Source organism: Propithecus coquereli, unplaced genomic scaffold, assembly GCF_000956105.1.
Source record: "Propithecus coquereli isolate 6110/MARCELLA unplaced genomic scaffold, Pcoq_1.0 Scaffold877, whole genome shotgun sequence".
Classification (NCBI taxonomy): domain Eukaryota; kingdom Metazoa; phylum Chordata; class Mammalia; order Primates; family Indriidae; genus Propithecus; species Propithecus coquereli.
The window spans coordinates 259,124-276,480 of NW_012155029.1; the positions used below are offsets into that span (position 1 = coordinate 259,124).

Genomic DNA, 17,357 nt, shown 5'->3' on the forward strand with positions numbered 1-17,357 from the left:
GGCAGGTGCGGTGGCGGGCTTGGGGTGTCCCCCACACTCACCGGGGCCCCGGGCCGCGGCGCGCTCCACCTCGTTGCAGGCGGGCCCGGCGCACAGCTCCCGGGCGAGCGGGCTGTGCGCGCTGACGTTGTAGAAGCGCGTGGCCTCGAAGGCTGCGGGATGAGGGGTGACGGGTGCATGACCGACCCGCGCAGGGGTGACAGGGCGAGGGCCGGGCCAGGGCGCGGGGGGCGCGGGCCTACCGGGCTCGTAGTAGTCATACACGGACACGGGCAGCGCCGACGTCCTGCCCACCACGTACTCGCGGAGTGCCCCGAACCTCACGCAGGTCAGGCACCGGCTGGGGATCTGCGGGGACAGCGGACGCGCTCGGCTGGGGCCACTGTGGGTCCCTCTGCTCCCTGACGCCCCGAAGCATGGGCCCAGAACTGGCTGATTTAGAGGTACCCAGGAGGCCTGACACACGGAAACCCGATCTCACTTTTCAATTCTTGGGGTCCTCAGTTGGAGCTGCCCACGCAGGCACTTCCTCACTGTGCCTGTGGCATGGGGCACGTTCACAATACTGCGCAGCCATCACCTCTATCTAGTTCCAGAATAATGCGCTTCCCGGAAAAGGACACCCCATCCCTATCAGCACTCACTCCCCATTCCCCTCCCCCCCAGCCCTGGCAGCCACAAATCTGCTCTCAACCTGTCTCTCCAGATTGGCCTGTTCTGGACACTTCTATGGCTGGAATCATACACTGTGTGGCCTTTCGTGTCTCTCTCAGCATCCTGGTTTCGAGGTTCATCCGCATTGTAGCATGATCAGTACTTCATTCCTTCTCATGGCTGCATAATATTCCACCACATCCCTCTCCCCACTTTTTCCACCAAGAGTGATAGGTATGGGGCACACAGCGTCAGCTCTGCCTGGAATTTATCCTCCCTGCGTCTTTTTCAAGGTACGAGATTGTGGGGAGCTGCACCAGTGACCGCTGTTCCCTCACCAGCGTGGGCACCAGGGAAGCCTCCTCCACCAGCCCTGGCCGGCTGTACCTCATCAAAGTAGAAGAGTACTCTGCGTCCAGCCACCTCGTACCTCTTCATCCCAATGTGCTTGTCAAAGAGCAACTGGAGAGGAAGCCAGAGGTCAGGGTCCGCTCAGCCCCTCTGCTCCTCCTGGATCTCCTCGTCCACACTGGTCAGTGGGAGGCAGACCAGGCCCAGGAGGAAGCCGAGGCTCTGAGAAGTTCAGGAGCTTGCCTGTGGTCATCTAGCAAGTCCCCATGGGCCAGGGTCTGTGTGCACCTGGCTGGGGCCAGGGGGTGATGATCAGTGCTCCCCAGGCCCTGTCAGACCCCAGCACCTGGGAGAGGGTGCTCAAAAGCTGGGTACCCCTGTCCAGAGAACCTGCGTCCTTCCCTACAGCCTCCCCCAATCCTGCCCCAGGACCAGGTCTGGCTTCTCTGTGGCCCACGAGGCACCCGGCTGAGCCCTGCCAACTGCTCGGACCTCACTGCACCATTTAACCTCCCTTCCCAGCCTGCGACTTCTTTTTGGTTTTTGATACGAAAGCTTATTCCCATCCCCAGGGCCTCTGAATTGGCCCTTCCCCTCCTCTGGTGTTCAATTCAGCCTCCCCATCACCTCCCCCTGCCCCACCAGCTCCTAGATAGGCCCATCTTTGTCCAGAAAGGTAAAACAAATACAAACAAGAACAAAAAACTCACAATATTTTACAAAGGGCTGAGCTGCCAGCCAGCCTGACCCTGGGTGCCCACTGTCCAGAGACCCCGCCAGGCCCCTGCTACCAGCATCACCTTACCTGCTCTAGACTCTCGGTGTCCACCCGGAAGCCCGACAGCAGGGGCACCTCAAGGACAGCCATGTTGGAGGACCCCGCATGCAGCCACCTTCCAATGACAGGGGAGAGAGAGAGGCCCTAGAACTCCAGCCCCAAGGCTGAATTCATGGCTCCCCTCTCTGCCCCCTGGAGACCACCCAGCTGATGTCCTGGGTACACCTGCCCTGGGCTTGGCCGGTGGGCCGTTGGCACAAACATTCTTGGCTTGGTCAGTTCAGCCCATTTTACGGCTAGAACACTGAGGCCAGAAGGAAAGGGCTTTGCCGAGGGTTCTAGGCCTGACTCGGGTCTGTTGATGGGGGGCTGTGGCCCTGTAGGGCAGCTCCAGACCAGGTGCTCGGCCACTGCCCCCCTGGCAGGAGACCCTGGGCAAGTCATTTCCGAGTTCCAGGCTTCAGTTTCTTCTTCTGAAACATAGTGGGAGTGACTGACTGGGCTTTCACTGGGGCCTGCTGCATGCCAGGCCCTTCCTGCAGGGCGCTGGGGACAGGGAGGGGAAGCCGACATTCAGAGTGGAGCCCGCAGGCTGTGGGCGGGGCAGATACCTGGGCTGCTCTGATGGGCTGTGGGTATCACAGGTATCATGGAAACCACTGACCCACACACCTCTGGGCTGTCAGATCATCACCATGGTGATGAGCATCCTTGTCACCATGGCAACGAGCATCCTCTTTGTGGATGAGGGCCCCCTGTGGCTGGGTACCAGGCTCACCCCAGGAAACCAAGGGGCCTGGAGCTGGTGTATCGAGTAGGGACCAGCACGCTGGCCACGCACAGCTGTCCCCACCCAGCCCTCCTGCCCCAACCACCACTGGCATCTGCTGTGTCCATTGGAAAGCGTTTGCTTTTCTTTCATTCATTTCAAAAACCATCACTGAACCCCTGCCTGGAAGCTCCCCCTGGTCCCGGGAGGCCATTCTCTGCCTACATCAATCACTCTCCCAGGTGCCAGCCAGTGGGACAGGCGGCCTCACCTGGTGCACACCTCCAGCGTCACCTTGTATTCCTGGTGATGCTGGTCTGCTGCTGGGTCGTCATCGTCAGCTGGGCGCCGGTCCCCTCGGGGGCCCTCGGCAGCGGCAGAGGCGGGCCCAGGGGGTGGGCGCCCCTGAACTTCAGGCTCCTGGAGGTTGACAAGCAGCTGGAAAGCCGGCTTGGCCACCGGGTCAGGCACATTGTAGGTGACATCGATCTGGAAGGTGTTAGAACTGAGGCTTAGGAGCCCCATCCCTGCCCGACGGGTGTTGGGCAGGGGAGGAGAGAGGTGGGGACGACGAGAATTATGATGGCAACGACATCGATGACAGTTCTGGGGACGACCATTGTTCCTTTTAGCCTTGAAACCACAGAAGGGGGTGGAGGCGCCAGCATCAGCCCGATTCTGCGGGTGCAGGTGCGGAGCTGCGCTCAGACTGCATCTGCGTGCAGGTTCTCTCTCCCACGCACTGCGCGGTCTGGGCTCCCATTACAGAGATGGGGAAGCTGAGGCTGGCAATTCGCGCTCTGATTGGCAGCCAGAACCCACGAGACCTGCCTGCGCCAGCCCAGTTGGGGGCTAAATCCCAGAACGTGGTGGGTGGTGTTTGGGCTGAAGGGCAAGAGCCAGGGGAGTCCAGGTGGGGGCGTCCCTGTCCAGGCCACAGGGGGAATAAGCTTGAACCGTTGCTTAGGGTCTGCTTAGGCGCAGAGACCACTGGACTGAAGGTCAAATGGATTTTCCCGGCGGGATCCCGAGCCCCCACACCTGAGGGGACCCCTGGCCACCTGCCTTGGGCATGGTGGGCTGCATACTGGGGGGCCTAAAGCCTGCCTTGCGGTCTGGCCCGATGCTGAGCTCAGAGCCCTCTGGGGGTCCCTGGGGTTCCAAATGCCGCTGTGTGTGGCCGGAGGGCCAGGGGAGGACAAGCCCCAGACTGCCCCGCGGTCCCCGAAGCCTCACCTGCATCAGGCAGCAGCCGTCGCCCCTGGCGCTCACAAACAGCCCCGTGGGGAGGCTGGGAATCTGGAGAGAGAAGTCACCGTGAGGCCTGCCAACCCCGCCGCCGACACACACCCACCCCAGCCCACGCCGTGTCGCGGGAACACACACCGCCGCTGTCTGCAGAACCTTCTGGTTGGTCCTGTGCAGCTCGAAGGTCTCCTGGTAGTCCAGGTTGGTGGAGGCCAGGGAGACAGTGAGGTTGATGCCTCCGGCATAGGACAAGATGGCATACTCAGCCAAGGCCTGAAGAGCCACACAGGTATCCTGGGGACAGAGCGGGGAGGCTGCCATCAGCCCCGAGAGCAAGTTGGCCAGAGGTCCCCTGGCCCCTGTCCACCAGTGGGGCTGGAATGGAGACCGAACATGGCAGACACCCACAGAGCTGGGGTTCTGAGACAGCCAGGATGGCGTGTCCACGGAGGTAGGGGCTATGTTCCTGTGGAGGGTCCAGCTGCACTGTCCCTTGTCCCCCATCCCTGCCCTCTCTTGGGGTCCATGCTTCCAGGGTCTACAGGTGGAAAGGGGCCCGACTGCCCGGCAAGCTCAGAGCCCTGGATGGTGGCAACCCCACCCAGCCCCTTCCTCTGGCCCCGCCCGGCTCGCCTGAGTGGAGGAGAAGCCCCCAAGTGCGTTCCGCTGCTGGGACAGCCACTTCACCACCGGCAGGGCAGTAGCCACGTCGCCCAGGACGGTGTAGGTCAGAAGGGCGTAGGCCGTCATTTCCACCTCGGCTGAGACCACTGCAACAGAAGAGGCCAGCGGGTGCCCTTTGGACACTGGGGCGCAGGACCCAGTGCCATGGAGACAGTGGCCAAGGCAGGCACTGGGAGCCGGTGGCCAGTACCTGACTTAGAGACCCCATCGCCGTAGCTCAGAAATGCGTCCTTGTCCATGTCCCAGGAACTTGTTGGGCTCCAGTGGGTGACCCCATCTGCAAGGACAGGATTGGTCAGGGGCCACAACCCCACCCAGGACTCAGCCTGGCATCCCATGGTGGGTGTCTGTGCATGTGGTCTCAGGAGGAGAAAAATTGGGGGACTGGACCTCAGTGGAAAGAGAGTGCCAGGGGGAAGACAGCTGGGACAGGAAGAGCCTAAGAGCCCCATCTCAGATCTGCAAACAATGGCAGCCCCAGCCCTTCCCATGACCCTGGCAGACATCACTAATCAATGGCTTCCTTCTTGTGGCCCCAGCAGACATCACCAATCAATGGCCTCCTTCCTGGCTGGGTCCTGAAGTGGCCCCAGATGTTCCCACTCAGTGTACAGGCAGTGACTCCCCACTTGCTGGGCCTCCAAGGATTCTGAGCTCCCATAGGCTGTAAAGACCCTCAACCCCAGACAGAAACCAGCCCTCCCCCTACATCCCCCCCTCACCCTTGAGCCTAAACATTTAGTCTGGAATAGACACCATCACTCATCCAATTGGGTGGTTTCAGAATTTTGCATTATTACTATTTTTTTTTTTTTTGAGATAGGGTCTTTCTCTGTTGCCCAGGCTGGAGTGCAGTGGTGCGATCATAGCTCACTGGAGCCTTGAATGCCTGGGCTCAAGGCATCCTCCTGCCTTAGCCTCCTAAGTAGCTGGGACTATAGGCACATGCACCACACCAAGCTAATTCTTTTTTTTTTAGAGATGGGGTCTTGCTATGTTGTCCAGGCTGGTTTCAAACTCCTCAGCTCAAATGATCCTCCAGCCTCCATCTCCCAAAGTACTGGGATTACAGGCATGAGCAACAGTGCCTGGACTTTAACTTTTTTTTTATTTGGGTCCACAAGGGGCTGCACTGTGGCTTCAGGGGTTGGCGGGAGGGTGTCACCTACCATGCGTGATGGCCAGGCTGCGGAGCTTGCGCAGCACCTCGAGGGCTGCCGGGCTGCGGAGCAGGGTCAGCACATAGGCTGTCAGGGCACAGCTGTAGGGGTCCGTGGCCAGGTGCATGCTGGACTCCAGAAAGTGCCTCGCCTTGGCAATGGCGCCCCTCTCCTCCTGCAGGGTGGAGTGGGAAGGGGAACCCTGGGAGGCTGCCCTATCATCATCCAACCCACCACACACAGGCTTCCCTGGGGAGAGGCCTGGATAGCTCATTGTCTCTTGCTTTGCAACCATCTGTGGCTCCCACTTCCTGCAGACTCAGCTTTCAAACTCCATCTCCATTCTTTTAAGTTCGAGCCCCAGATGAGGTCTGGCCAGAACACCTGAGTACACAACAGATTAACACAGATATACTGGGGGAAGTGGGCAGAGCCCTGGCCACCCTGTCTCACCATGCCCCATGGTCAGGTCTTTGTAAAGACATCTGGCTTCCAACACCGCCCTGCCCAGGCCCTCCTCATCCTCCAGGCCTCGTCACCTCCTTGGAGAAGCTCACCCACCCTGCTCACACCCTGGGAATGTGAGCTGCTGGAAGACGGGGACCGAGTCCATGTTCTAGCAATGGGCTTGGTTCAGAGAAGCTGCCCAATAATATTGATGAAATGGAAGAAATGAGTGACCAGGAGCATGAATCAATTTAGGAGATGAGCAAAGGTGTTCTGGCGGCCCCCCTCTCCCCCCGCTTTGGTAAATGTGATCACAGAAAGAACGCCTTCCAAAGCTGTCGATCCTTAGACCAGGACAAAGCATGGGAACTGTACCCAAGGTGCAGCATTGTGATGTGCCACCCGGGGCATATGCCAGGGATGAACAGGGCAGATTAATCAGACCCCAGGCCTGGCCCACAGAAGCCCATTGCCTGGGGCAGGGGGGTTACTCCAGGCAATTGGACCAGGGTCTCAAGGATGCTGTCGAGACCACACCACACTCGGAAGGACCCACATACTTGGTGCAAGTGTAGTAGGTTGAATGGTGCCTGCTTCCCCTCCCTCCACGACAAGATATGTTCCCTGGAACCTATAAGTGTGATCTTATTTAGAAAAAGCATCTTTGCAGATGTAATTAAGTTAAGAATCTTGAGATGAGGCTAGGTGTGGTGGCTCACGCCTATAATCCCACCACCTTGGGAAGCCGAGGTGGGAGGATCATTTGAGGCCAGGAGTTCAAGACCAGCCTGGGCAACATAGCAAGATCCTGTCTCTTAAAAAAAAAAAAAGAATTTAAAAATCAGCCAGGCATGGCAGCGCATGCCTGGAGTCCCAGCTATGTGGGAGGCTGAGGCAGGAGGATCGCTTCAGCCCAGGAGTTGGAGGTTGCAGTGAGCTATGACCGTGCCACTGCACTCCAGTCTGGGTGACAGAGCGAGATCCTGCCTCAAAAAACAAACAAACAAACAACAACAAAAAAAGATATTAAAATGAGATCATTGCGAATTAGGGAAGCCCTAAATTCAATGTCAAGTGTCTTCATAAGAGAAGAGAAGGGGAGAGAAAAGGTCATGTGAAGTCAGAGGCAGAGATTGGAGTGATGTGGCCACAAGCCAAGGACCACCTGGACCCCCAGAGCCTTTGGAGGGGGTGAGGCCCTGCCAACACCTTGATTTTGAACCTCTGGTCTCCAAAGCTGTGAAAATACATTTCTGTTCTTTTAAGCCACCCAGTTTGTGGCAATCCGTTATGGCAGCGCTAGGCAACTAAGACAGAGGGGTTTGTCTCCTACAGGGACAGTCTCAGAGACCCAAGCAGGGAGTGCCAACTGCTGCCCTTCAGGGAACGTCTTTGCGTTTAGAAGACAAACAGGTTGGAGGGATGTGAAGAAGGCAGAGAAAGATTCCTGGGGGGAGGGAGGTCACCCCGGGGGATGGGAGGGAGGTGGACGGCGTGTCGAACGCTCATCGAAGACTCAAGGCAGCTTGACTTTAAGAAGTGATAGTTCTGGACACAGCCACGCACACAAGGACGTTCCCTGCGTAGGTGCTGTCTGCAATGGCCAAACGCTGCAGACAGCCTACACACCCCGCAGCGGAAACCACAGTGAACTCAAAGGCATGGTGATAGCATGGAACACGGTGAAGACACACGCTGGGAACGGCATCTGGGATGCTGCTTAGCAATACATGCGCAGTGAAGGGCAGTGTGCGCTACATACGTGCTCATGTACACGCCAACGTCGTCTCTGGGAAGGGGCAGAAACAGCCCATCCCCAGTGAATCCTCTGAAGGGAACTGGGGAACTCAAATGGTGGGAAGGAGGCATGTCCATGGGACACCATTTTCCCCATCTCACATAGCACGCTCTCTGCCGCCACCATGAAGAATAAATTCCATCTTCTCGGCGCCTCCCACAAGGCCTACTGCAATCTGCCACTGTCATCCCTCTGACCTCCTTTCCTCCCAATCTCCCCATCACTTATCCATTCCAGCCATACCAGCCCCCTTGCTCTTCCTCAAATGGGCTAAGTTTGGTCCACCTCAGGGCCTTTGCACGTGCTGTTCCTTCTACTGAAAACACCCTTCCTCAGGCTTCCTTCTCATTATTTAGTTCTCAACTTTTTCATTCATTCAAAACATATTTATTGAGCACCTACTCTGTGCAAGGCAACATTCTAGGTGCTAAATACATAATAGTAACAAAAGGGACAAAAACACTAGCCCTCCTGGAGCTTACATTTTATCACAAGGGGAAATGCCACCTCCTCGGAGAGCCCGTCCCTGACCACTTTCGCTGAGCCAGTGACCCTTAGTTACTCTCACAATATCTGTTTTGATTTTCTTCACAGCACCTATAAATATTAGCCCTGAAAAGGGACCCCTGAAGGCCCCCAGCATAGTAAGTGAAAAAAAGCCTCACCTCAACATATGTGTCATGAAAGTACAGATCACAGTGGACAAAGAGAAGATCTGAAAACTTCCAGAAGAGTAGGCCACATACAAAGGATAAGTTGCTCAGAATGACAGCAGACTTCTCAATGGAACATTGGAAACTAGAAGATGCTGGAACATCATCTAGTATTCTACAGGAAAGTAATTTCCCGCCTGGAATTGTATACCCAGCACAACTATCATGCAAGTATAGGGGCAGAATGAGAATATTTTCAGACACGCAAGGCCTCAAAAAATTTGCCTTCCAATACCCTTTCTCAGTAAATCACTGTAGGAAGTTCTCCAAGAAGGGTGGGGGCAGGGCAACTATCAAGAACTCTGCCAGAGAAATCTTCAGAAAAATACTCTTGGGAGATGACTTGACTTTTTTTTTTTTTTTTTTTACAGGGTCTTGCTCTGTCACCCGGGCTAGAGTGCAATGGCATCAGTGGCATCACCACAGCCCACTGCAACCTCAAACTCATGGGCTCAAGCTATCTTCCTGCCTCAGCCTCCCAAGTAGCTGGGACTACAGGTGTGCACCACCATGCCTGATGAATGTTTCTATTTTAAGTAGAGGTGGGTTCTCACCATGTTGCTCAGGCTGGTCTTGAACTCCTGGCCTCAAGCAATCCTCCCACCTTAGCCTCCCAAAGTGCTGGGATTACAGGTGTGAGCCACCACACCCAGCTGACTTGACATGTTTGACCACTTCCATGGGAGATTTTGGGAATGACTTCCGAGGTACTGAGGGTGTTATGGAATATTTCTGTATCCCTAGAATTTATATGTTGAAGCTCTAACCCCTAATTCAATGGTATTAGGAGTTGGAGCCTTTGGGAGACAGGTTTAGATGAGGTCATGAGGGTGGACCTCTTTAATGGGATTAGTGTTCTTATAAGAAGAGGAAGAGACAAGGAAGACTGCTCTCTGCCTGCATGCCTAAGGAATGCCACGTGGGCACACGGTGAGAAGGTGTCTGTCCATAAGCCAAGAAGAGAGCCCTCACCAAGAACCAAATATGCCTGCGTCTTGATCTTGGACTTCTCAGCCTCTAGAACTGTGAAAAATAAATGTCTGTTGTTGAAGCCACCCAGTCTGTGGTATTTTGTTACAGAAACTCCAGCAGAGATGGGCGTTAGGACTTTAGCATATGAATTTGGGGCAGGAGAAGAACAGATTCAGCCCACAGCACAGGGCAAGGGGCCCTCTGGGCATTGTGCATGAGACGCAGAGGGTCTTAATTAAGTCACAGCAAATCCTAGACCCAGGAGTTAAATCTGGACTGTGAGGCCAAGAAATCTGAGAGGTGTCACACCTCATGAATTGTCATCAGAGGCTGTAGATCCAATGCAGGTGTTAGAGATGGCCGGCTCCTTCCCACCGTGGGCTGAGATCCACTGTGGGTGCCCTCCCTGTGGGAACCATGCCACCCCCAACCCAGGACAGCCTTGTAGAAGCAACTGTGGCCCTCAAGCATCTTGGACCACCTAAGGCCCAACTGGGTCCAGTACTGACTGTCTCTGAACATTCTACCCTCCTCTGCCCAAAAACATTTATGAGCCCAACATTTTGTATAGGGCTCCCTGATGCCAGCCCTCAGGTTGGTAGCCAGGAAGCTGAATTAGCCCAAAACGATTCTCTCTTCTATTTTTTCTTAGAGACAGGGTCTCAATCTGTTGCCAGGGTGAAGTGCAAGGGCGCGATCATAGCTCACTGTAACCTCTAAGTCCCGGGCTTAAGCGATCCTCCTGCCTCAGCCTCCTGAGTAGCTGGGACTATAGGCATGCACCACCATGCTCAGCTAATTTTTTAATTTTTTTGTAGACACAGGGTCTTGCTATGTTGCCCAGGCTGGTCTTGAACTCCTGGCCTCAAGCAATCCTCTTGCCTCGGCCTCCCACGGTGCTGGGATTACAGGTGTGAGCCACCACGCCTGGCCTGAAATGATTTTCTTAACAAAGCCTGGGGTCTGCGGACAGTCCTTAGAAGACCTTTTACTCAGGGTGGCCCCCCCAACATGTGCCTGATTTCCTCCCATTCTGCCCCCACCACGAATACCATGAGAATCTTTCCCTCCTCTGCGCAGGCTGCAAGAAGTTGGACGTCACGTGACCATTTTTTATGAAAACACAAAAAAGTCTCCTTAATGAGTGGAGGGAGTTCAACGAGGAAGAAATAAACCCTGCTGTAAGTGGAGTGACCGCCCACTCTCTGCCTTCCAGCCTCCGGCCCCGAGACTCCGGGGCCCACCTGCGCTCACCTCCAGGGCCGCGCCTGTCTCCAGGAGCGCAGCCACCACGTAGGCCGTCAGGGGGACTGTGCCATGGATCCCGCCCTGCAAAGAGACTCACAGGCTTCACCCCGAGCCGGAGGGGACAGCCCACCGCCCCCCATTTCCCCCAGGCAGCTTCAGGGACGGGAACAGGCAGAGCAGGGCTGGGGGCCCGGAAGGAGGCCGAGGGGCCACTCGCCTGGATGTCTTTGTTCAGGACCCTGCCCACGGCCGGGAAGGAGCCGTCCTCCCGCTGCTGGTGGATGATCCAGGCCTTGGCGGCCTGCAGCTCCCAAGGGTCAACGAAGATGAAGCTTCGAGCCTGGGCAAAGGACTTCAGGACGAAGGCTGTGAGCCTGGAAGAGGACGAGGCAGGGGCTGAGAGGTCGCAGAATAGGGTCTCACACTGCGTGTGTTGACGGGCCGTGCAGCAAGGTGGAACTTGGCCACCCGTGCGCCGCGAACTTGGAATTCCCACATTCCGCTATGCCGTTCTCTAATTGCCATGTTTCGATCACAACCAGGATAAACGTGCCGCGGCGCTCCCGTAGGTGGGACGATACTCAGTGACAGAGAGAAATGAGTTCTCGAGGCACGCAAGGCCGTGGAGGGACCCGAAGTGCGTATTGCTAAGCGAAAGAAGGGCACACTGTGATTCCAACGCTGCGACATTCTGGAAAAGAATGTTGGAGCATCAAGTCGGCACTCAAAAGGTTTTGGATTTTGGAGCATTTTGGATTTGGGGTTTTCCGATTTAGGATGTTCAATCTGCCATTAAGCACCCTTGAGGGTGCACACACGGGGCCCGCCATGAGATGTGGACTTTGGCCATGCTCTCTGCTCCCAGCCCTCTAGCCTCATCCTGTTCCACTGGGAGCCAAATCCAAACTCCTCGCCTTCTCTGTCTGGCCTGTGTCCTCCCTTGTGCCTGGGCACTGTCCTCCTGGCGTGCGCTGCTCCAGCCACACTGGCCTCCCTGCAGTGGCTCAAACTCGTCAAGCTCAGTCCTGCCCCAGGGCCTTTGCACTGGCTGTTCCCTCTGCCTGGAACACTCTTCCCTTGGATTTTCACGATTCCTCCCTCACCTCCTCCAGGAAACTTTTCCCAACTACCCCATATAAATGTGTTCTTCCATCACGCTCTATGCCCTGCCTTGTTTGTTTTATAGATGCAAGAAATTATATATATATACCTGGTGTAGTCATTTTAATACATGTCCACACATGCCTTGATACCTCCTTTTAAGAGGTGGAGCCTAATTCTCCTCTCCTTGTGTCTAGAGTGCACTTAGCAACTCGCTTCTAAGGAAGTGAGCGTGTGACTTGTGGGACCAGATGACGAAAGGCACTGTGGCATCCTCTTTGCTTTTTCTCTTGGATCACTCGCTCTGAAAGGAAGCCAGCCGCCATGTTGTGAGGACGCTCAAGCAGCCCCATGGAGAAGTCCATGTGGTGAGAAACCGAGGCCTCCTGCCAACAGCCATGTGAGTGAGCTGACTTGGAAACAAATCTTCCAGCCCCAGCTGAGCCTTCAGATGATTACAGACGCAGACGACACTTTGATTGCAACTTCAGGAAAGATCCTAGCCCAGAAACACCCAGCTAAGTTGCTCCTGACTTCCCCATCCACAGGAACTGAGATAATAAATGTCTATTATTTTAAAGGGCTATGTTTTGGGGTGACTTGTTATACAGCAGTAGCTAGCTATTGCATCTTGTACAGGGTTGCTCTCCCCCACTGGGCAATGAGTGCCTGGAAGCAGGGATCATGCTTTCCTTGTTCCCCAGGACTAAGAACGGGGCCTAGCGCATAGTAAGCACTCACTGTTGAATGAATGAATGAATCAATGTGCACTGGATATAACAGGTCTATAACAGATCCCAATTTTAAGGCTTCCAGGCTGGATCTTGGACCTCTCAGGCAAGTGGTTAGGGGAGGCGCCAACAGGACAGCACTGCTGAGTGAGCCACGTGCTCTTCCCGCGGCTCTGGGTCTGGATGGCGAGAAACAGGCTCAGAGAGGTTGAGCATCAGGTCTAAGGCCACACGGCTCACACAAGACAGAGCCTGGGTTTGCCCAGCCTCAGGTGGCTGCCTCGTGCTTACTGCACCCTTGTCCTACAGGGTCTCCAGGAAGATGTCCATGTTTGGAGACCAACAGGGACATGTCCCAGGGTGAGAGGGGACAGGGAAGCTGCTCGGCATCACATTTCACGACCACGGCAGAATCTGATTTTTTGCTCACGCTGAGCGTTTAGTCCTGAAAGATGCTGAGCGCGCGCGCACGATGGGAGGGTGCCCGGTGGGTCCCACTCGCTAATCCTGGCCAGTGGGGACCTCTTGGGGGCTGCCGGCACCGCGGCTGTGCGGCGGACACTCTGCCAGACTAGGGGCGGTTTCCGTGCCCACAGCGGCTGCAGGGGCTGCCGGGGGGTGATCTCCAAGGAGGAGTAAGACGGGAACAGGAGGTGCAGGGTGACCCACGGGCTCAGGTAAGCCCCAAGATGATGCCAAAATTGCTGTGGCCTGAGGAGCCCAGGGGACAGGACCTAAGAATGCCCACCTTCCCACTGGGCCCGCCTTGCCCTGCTCAGCCCCCACAGCCAGGGAACTGAGACCCCAGGCCGCTTCTCCCAGATTCCCCTCACCCCAGCCTCGAGGGGGTGGTCTGACCTCTGACGCTCTCTCTGCCCATCTCCTCCTGCTCGGGGTCACCCCCATGCCTGGGTTCAGATGGGCCAGAGAGCAGGGGACTGGCTCCTGGTCACCGTGGTAACCACAACAGTGGGAACAGTACCCATAATAATCACCTGCTCTACCTCACACCCTGACCCCGCTACATGGTCCCCCTGCACTCCCGGGGCTGGGACCACCATGATTTTCATTTCCCAGCCAGGTTCCCTGTCACCCAGGGATCGGGCCCCCAGCGTCCGGCCACGCTGTAGTGGGTGCGAGGCCGTGGCATAGCGGAGCCTCCGCGGCCGCGCCCGGGCGGGGGACTCACCACATGCTCCCCGATGCGTCGCGCTCCCCGAACGCGCTGTAGGAGCCGTCCTGGTGCTTGTAGGTCAGCTGGCGCTGGTAGCCTGCGGGTGAGCAGAGGGGACTTTGTCCTGCTGAGTGGCCGGCCCAGGCCTGCTGACGGGGTCCTACACTGCTCTGCCGTCCCCCACCCCAGACCTCCAAAAGATGCCACACCAAGTCTGGGGTCTCTGGAACTGGCCCACACATCTGGGGTGGCCATAACCCCCAATTCTTTCATTCCTTGTTTGCTGACATGCCTTTGTGACTCCTGGTCACACACTGGCCCTCAGTCGTGCCCGGGTGGTCCGTGAAAGGCACCATCCTGAGGCAGCACCCTCTGTCCCCAGGGTGGGGGCCTCCCCACCAGCTAGAGCTAGTTTGGTGAGCTTGCAGAACAGACATGCCAGAGTGGCTGGAACAGGGGACTGGGGGCTGGGGAGAGGCCGCCAGGTGGGCTGTGAGTTTGGCTTCACTGCAAGGGCAGCAGGCAGCCATGGGAGATGTGTGAGCCGGGGAAGGTGTGAGGGGACATATGCAGTGGGTGGACTGTAGGGTCTGGACAGGAAGCTGGGGGGGACCCCCGTGGGTGAGCAGTGATGGGCTTGGACGCAGGGGTGTTGTCAGAGGCGGGGAGCGGTTCCGTGAGGTAGGCAGGGCTGCTCAGCCGGACACGGGGTGTGAGGGGGGGGAGGAAGGGTCCAAAGCCACCGAGGTCTGCGGTCTGAGCCTCTGGCAGGACGGGGTCGTGTCCACAGAGAAAAGTGGCAAGAAGAACATCCACCTGGAACCTCAAAATGGGACCGTGTAAGCATCTTTGCAGACGTAATTATGGTAAGGATCTTAAGACGAGGTCACACTGGATTAGGGTGGGCCCTAGATCCAACGACTGGCGTCCTGATAAGACAAAAGAAGGGGACTGAGTGTGGTGGCTCGTGCTTCTGGGAGGTCCAGGCGGGAGGATCACTTGAGCCCAGGAGTTTGAGACCAGCCTTGGCAACATATCAAGACCCCGTCTCTACCAAAAAAAAAAAAAAAAAAATTAAAAATTAGCCAGGCATGGTGGTGCGCGCCTGTAGTCCCAGCTACTCGGGAGGCTGAGGCAGGAGGGTCGCTTGAGCGCAGGAGTTCGAGGCTACAGGAAGCTATGATGACACCACTGCGCTCCAGCCTGGGCAACACAGTGAGACCCCGTCTCATTAAAAAAAAAATTCTATTGTTTTAACCCAAGAAACTAATACAAGCAGGTTTGGGGGAAAGATGGAGTGGGCTGATTTGCGGTTTGTCGAGTCTGAACTGCCAGCTGGCTGGCTGGATGCAGGGGCCAGCTGTCCTGGGAGAGACAGGCTGTCGCTCACGAGCAGGGCTTATTATTAATAAATGCTCCAGGCGTTTAAGGCCCTGAGCACGGATGCATTCGCCAGGGCGGCCAGTGACCACCCACCTCCCAGACCCTCACGCATGCCAACTCGAGCCCCCAGGCCCCAGCCTGAGTGGACTTGGCCTTCCTGGCAGTCTGGGGTCAGCCTTCATGAAGCTGGATTTGAGCCTGTAGCAACCCCTGTTTCTTTCTCCATCTGAGAGTCGCACATTCTTTATTGTACATTTTTCTCCTTTTCCTTTTCCCATTCATGAGAATGGATGAGTCAAGATCCCCTTTGGAGATCTCAGAGCAGAGACACTGTGTGAACCTTAACTGCCAGGAGTCAGGAACCTCACACCAGCCCCAGGAATTGCAGTGTGCCCATATGACTCAGCTTCTCCATCTGAGAGGGGCTGGCATTATCTGAGGAGCTGGGCACAGGTCCTTCCCGATGGCAGAAATTTCCAAGGTCGTGCCTGTGGCATCTCATCTCCCTTGGGCAGCAACCGGACTTACCTGGCTGCCCCTCACATTCCAACTCTTTACACGACAGCTCCAGCCCAGGGCCAGAAGCAAACCCTAGGAGGCCCCAAGACTTTCATGTCAACTGACTTAACTTCCTTGTGACCCAGATTGGAAACTGAGACACTGAGAAGAACAGGTCCTATCTGAGGACATAGAGAGGGTGACCATGACAGAGGTAAGGCTCCAGCCTCGCCGATCCTCCCATGGGGCTAAGACGTGCAGAGGGGACAGGCAAGGCACCCAGAGGCCCTGCCCTCCACACATGATAATGAAAGATGTTCAGTGCTGCATTATTTAATTCTGAAGATGTTCAGTGCTGTGTTAATTATTTCTGAAAATGTTCAATGTTGTGTTATCTCTGAAGGTGTTCGGTGCTGCATTAATTATTTCTGAAGATCTTTGGTGTTTGATTATTTATCTCTAAAGATGTTCAGTACTATGTTATTTATTTCTGAAGGTATTCAGTGCTGCATTAATTATCTATAAAGATGTTCAATGTTGTGTTATTTATCTCTGAAGACGTTCAGTGCTGTGTTAATTATCTCTGAAGACGTTCAGTGCTGTGTTATTTATCTCTCAAGACGTTCAGTGCTGTGTTAATTATCTCTGAAGACGTTCAGTGCTGTGTTATTTATCTCTCAAGACGTTCGGTGCTGGGTTATTTATCTCTGAAGACGTTCAATGCTGTGTCAATTATCTCTGAAGACGTTCAGTGCTGTGTTATTTATCTCTGAGGACGTTCAGTGCTGTGTTATTTATCTCTGAAGATGTTCAGTGCTGTGTTAATTATCTCTGAAGACATTCAGTTATCTCTGAGGACGTTCAGTGCTGTGTTATTTATCTCTGAAGATGTTCAGTGCTGTGTTAATTATCTCTGGAGACGTTCAGTGCTGTTTTATTTATCTCTGAAGATGTTTGGTGCTCTGTCATTGGAGGAAAGAAGAACTGGAAATACCCCCAATATGTCCAAGGAGTGAGTTCAGAACATTGTGCTCCATAAAAATCTGTGATGGACAAATAGTGTAGCCTTGAAAATGACGACAAACTGAACACACCCTGAGACCCAGCGATTCCACTCCTCTTTATGTATTCCACAGAAACTTGGACGTATTTTCACCAAGGACATGAACAGGATGATTCACGACAGCACCCTTCTAAAAGCCCTGAATTGGACACTGCTCAAATAAATGCTTGTCAACAGATACGCTAACTATGGTCCCTCCACAGGGCAGTGGGGGTGAGCTGACCACAGCTCCACAGGACCCAGCGGACGAATCTTACACACACAGGTCAGGATTGGGGGAACGCTCTAGGATGCCGCATTATAAGGCACCGAGAGTGGCAAAGCTAATCTGTACTACTAGACGGTGGGCGGGGGGTTGGAGTAATCTCAGAACCAACAATAAATGAGGTGGGGGAGTTAATACAGAATTTTTTTCTTTTTTCTTTTCTAAATAATGCTACTCTTGTTCTTTTTCTAAAAAAAATCTACATTTTTAAAAGATGCTGTTCCTCTCCCTGTGTCTGAGCATCAGAAGTTGGAGTCTTATCCTAACAGTCATGGTGCCAGACTTCTGTAGAGAGTGACAGATCAGGGCCACTTTGAATG

At 55.1% G+C, this 17,357-nt stretch overlaps 1 protein-coding gene across 1 annotated transcript in view; it reads right to left on the bottom strand.

The window, feature by feature from the left end:
* Positions 1-17,357, bottom strand: part of CPAMD8 (C3 and PZP-like, alpha-2-macroglobulin domain containing 8) — a 78,351-nt gene that overhangs the window by 1,416 nt on the left and 59,578 nt on the right. The window contains exons 27-39 of the mRNA XM_012664244.1: positions 13,844-13,925; positions 11,040-11,196; positions 10,829-10,903; positions 5,654-5,819; positions 4,675-4,761; positions 4,434-4,570; positions 3,939-4,094; positions 3,789-3,851; positions 2,824-3,041; positions 1,811-1,898; positions 1,042-1,116; positions 243-348; positions 42-152 (exon numbers count right to left, since the gene is read on the bottom strand). Of these exons, the coding sequence (XP_012519698.1) occupies positions 42-152; positions 243-348; positions 1,042-1,116; positions 1,811-1,898; positions 2,824-3,041; positions 3,789-3,851; positions 3,939-4,094; positions 4,434-4,570; positions 4,675-4,761; positions 5,654-5,819; positions 10,829-10,903; positions 11,040-11,196; positions 13,844-13,925 (1,521 nt within the window). The remainder of the gene's footprint in view (positions 1-41; positions 153-242; positions 349-1,041; positions 1,117-1,810; positions 1,899-2,823; positions 3,042-3,788; positions 3,852-3,938; positions 4,095-4,433; positions 4,571-4,674; positions 4,762-5,653; positions 5,820-10,828; positions 10,904-11,039; positions 11,197-13,843; positions 13,926-17,357) is intronic.